We start from the raw sequence: 3,835 nt of genomic DNA, 5'->3' as shown, positions 1-3,835 counted from the left end.
AAAAAAAAAAAAAAAAAAAAAAAAAAAAAAAAAAAAAGAGGAAAATGTTTTATTACATTTTTTATTATATATAATTAAAAAGAAGATATTATATGTACAAATATATACATATATATATATATATATATATATATATATATATATTTCCTTTATATGTATATAATTTTTTATTTTTTTATTTACATTTTTACATGTGAATGATTTATACTTATTTTCCTTTATTTTTTTGTTCTATTTTTTTCTATAATTATTTATATCATCCCCATTATTTAAAATAACTTTTAATATTATTATAATTTTATTTTTGTTATCACCTTATAACAGTACAAAAATGTATATATATATATATATATATATATATTATATATATGTCTTCATTTTAATTTTTAAGTAATATTTATATTTAAATATCTCTATTAATTAGTAATAATATATATATATATATATATATATATAATAAATTTATATATAATTTTTCTTTTTATATTTTTAGTTCTTACACGAAAAAAAAAAAAAAAAAAAAAAAAAGTCTACAATTTGGAAATATCCATTTGGATATAATTAAGAAAGAAATAAATAAAAATATAAAAACATATAGACATTGGATTTTTATTTATTTTTATAATATAATAGTCAAATGTAAATAATTATAAATAAAATAATCATATGATAGTTAAATATAAATATATATATGTATATTTCAAATATCATATACATATATATGAGGGATTTATTTAAAAAGATTAAAGAATAATATAGTATGCATAAAGAAAAGGAAAGGAAAGATTATAATAAAATATATACATATATATAATATATATATATACAAATAACAATGGGTAATTAAAATCAAAAAAATAATAAAAAAATTAAAATAATAAAAGAAAAAACATAGGAGAAAAAGAAATATATATATATATACACATATATATATTTTTCTTCATTTATTATATGTTAAGAAACATATTTAAAAAAATTTGAAAAAAAAAAAATATACAAATAACAAAATAAACAAAATTTAATTTGAAATATGAATATATATAAAAATATATACATATATATATATATATATATATATTTTATTAGGACAAATATTTTCTTTTTTTTATTTTTATTATCTTTAAATTGTACGGCTAATATTATTTAATTAGGTATAAAATAAAAAGAAAAAAAAAAAAAGGAAAAATGGACAATTGTTAATTCGTTATTTTTTTTAAAAAGAAAGTATATCTTTTTTTTTTATTAGCAAATGAATCTTTTTCATTTTCAAAAGACTTATCTTTTATTTGGTTATCCTTAGCTTCTTCATCATAACTAGCTTTTTTCTTATCCAATCTTAGTTTTCTAAAAATAAAAAATAAAAAATAAAAATATAATGGTATATGTATATATATATATATATATATGTAAATATGATAATTAATTTTATGAATTTTTTTCCTTTTTAATTATTATATTTTTTTATTACTTTATATATGATGCGGAATTAAATATTTTAAATTCACAGCTTGTAAGAGTTCCTCTTATCCATCTATGATTTAAAATGTCAGCACACTGGAGAAAAAAATAAAATAAAATAAAATAAAATAAAAAAAAAATAACATATATATAATAAATATATACATATATGTATATATATATATATATACAAAATCATTTTTTTTTTTATTTATGTTATTACACTAAATCTTTGATCCGGATCATGGACCAAAATATTTTCTAATAAATTTTTTAATCCAGGTTGAATATTTAAAGATTTTTCTTTTGATAATCTGCAATAAAATAAGAAAAAAAAAAAAAAAAAAAAAAAAAAAAAATGAAAATAATATATAAATATTTAATATATCATCAATATACTTATAACATTATTATTATATTTATTTTTATTATTACAGTTCAGGTATATTTGCTTTAAGTATGTTGTTATATAATTCATTAGCATTTTTTCCAGTAAAGGGTACTTTTCCAGTTATAATAAAAAATATTAAAACTCCCAAACTCCATATATCGATCTATTCAAAAAAAAAAAAAAAATAAAATAATAAAATAATAAAATAATAATAAAATAAATTAATATAATATATATATATACATAATATTATTATATTTTCTACAACATCGTAGTCGTTATTTTTTTTTTTTTTTTTACCTTTATTCCATATTCTTTATTCTTTATAATTTCGGGTGCCAAATAAAAGTCACTACCACAAACAGATCTACTTTTAACAACAGACTGATTTGAGGGAGTTATTTTGGCTAGACCGAAATCTGAAAGGACTACACTTTTTATATTATCTTTTGTTCGAAGTAAAATATTTTCTGGTTTAATATCTCTATGCATAATTTTCAATGAATTTATATATTGAATTGTTTTTGTTAATTTTATTATTATAACTCTAGCTTCAGAGTGTGTACAACTACCATTAATTTTTATATACTCAAATAAATTCCCTCCTTCACAATATTCCAGTATTAATTTTACAATATAATATTCTACAAAAAAATCAAAATAAAATAAGAAATATATATATATATATATATATAAATACATATCATATAAACAAGAATCTATTTATATTATTGTTATTTTCCTTATTTCTTTTCTTATTTATATTATATTATTTGTTATTTTATTTATTATTATTTTTTTTTTTCTCATTACTTTTCCATATTTTCTCATGATAATCAAGTATTTTTACAATGTATGGATGTTTATTATTTATCGTTTTCATAATAAATAATTCTCTCTTAAAGCAATTATAATGAGATGTTTTTTTCAGTGGACAGCACATCAGCTAAAAGGTTATAAAAAAAAAAAAATAATAAATAATAAAATAAAATTGTACATATTATATATATATATATATATATTTATTCTTTATAAATAAAAAAAATGAACCATGATATAAAATTTTGTTACCTTCATTGCACATTTTTTTTTATTCTCTCCTCGACAACAAAATACTTTGGAAAAATTACCACTATAAAAAAAAAAAAAAAAAAAAAAAATATATAATAAAAATATATACATATTACATATATTATATAAATATATTATATGTTTTGTTTTTATTAATATGCTATTTTCATTTCTATTTCTTCTTACTCTCCAATCTTATTAATTATTTTATATTTTTTAATAAATTCTAAATTTGAATCATTTTCCTCGTTTTTTTTTTGCCTTTTATTTTCAACTGATTCGTCCTTCACATTTTTATCTACGCAAATTAAAATTAAAATTAAAAATAAAAAAAAATAAAAAAAAAAAAAGTAATTTTTTTTAATATATAATGAATATACAATATAGGATAAAACAATTTTTTATTTTACTTTTTTAATATATGCACAATATATATAATTATATATATATATATATATATATATTTATTTATTTATTTATTTATTTATTTATTTATTATTTTACCTGTATTGTTTTTTCTTTTACTTATTGTTGACCCCATTTTTTTTTTTTTTCTATTTTTTCTTATTTTTTTTTTTGTTTCTTTTGTTTGTTTTATATGTCTTTGGGGTTATTACAAAAAGATATACATAAGATTTAAAATATAAAATTCAAGGTCATGTAAAATACAAAATGAGATATAAGGTATTCATTCTAAATATAAATTTATCCATATATATACTACTATATATAATGATTATATAGCCATACATAAAATGTTTTATATATGTATTTTTTTATTTTTCCTTTTCAATATTATATAAAAAAAAAAGAAAAATGTAATATTCTACAATTGTTAAAATAGAACAAAAAAAAAAAAAAAAAAAAAAAAAAAAAAAAAAAAAAAAAAAAAAAAAAAAAAAAAAAAAAAAAAAA

The 3,835-nt window shown here is 14.8% G+C and overlaps 1 protein-coding gene across 1 annotated transcript; it reads right to left on the bottom strand.

Moving 5' to 3' along the window:
* Window positions 1-1,196: 1,196 nt before the first annotated feature.
* Window positions 1,197-3,461, bottom strand: PRSY57_1449300 (serine/threonine protein kinase, putative; the record flags this gene model as incomplete). The annotated part of the gene is made up of 9 exons (XM_020115344.1): window positions 1,197-1,344; window positions 1,469-1,554; window positions 1,682-1,772; window positions 1,894-2,012; window positions 2,150-2,493; window positions 2,663-2,795; window positions 2,921-2,981; window positions 3,107-3,218; window positions 3,425-3,461. The coding sequence occupies 9 exons, from the start codon at window positions 3,459-3,461 to the stop codon at window positions 1,197-1,199; spliced, it is 1,131 nt and encodes a 376-aa protein (XP_019970001.1).
* Between the last annotated feature and the right edge of the window lie 374 nt (window positions 3,462-3,835).

Source organism: Plasmodium reichenowi, chromosome 14 (genome assembly GCF_001601855.1).
Source record: "Plasmodium reichenowi strain SY57 chromosome 14, whole genome shotgun sequence".
NCBI classification, from domain to species: Eukaryota; Apicomplexa; class Aconoidasida; order Haemosporida; family Plasmodiidae; genus Plasmodium; species Plasmodium reichenowi.
The sequence above is the reverse complement of the archived record's forward strand: the minus strand, read 5'-3'. Positions and strand labels throughout refer to the sequence as shown.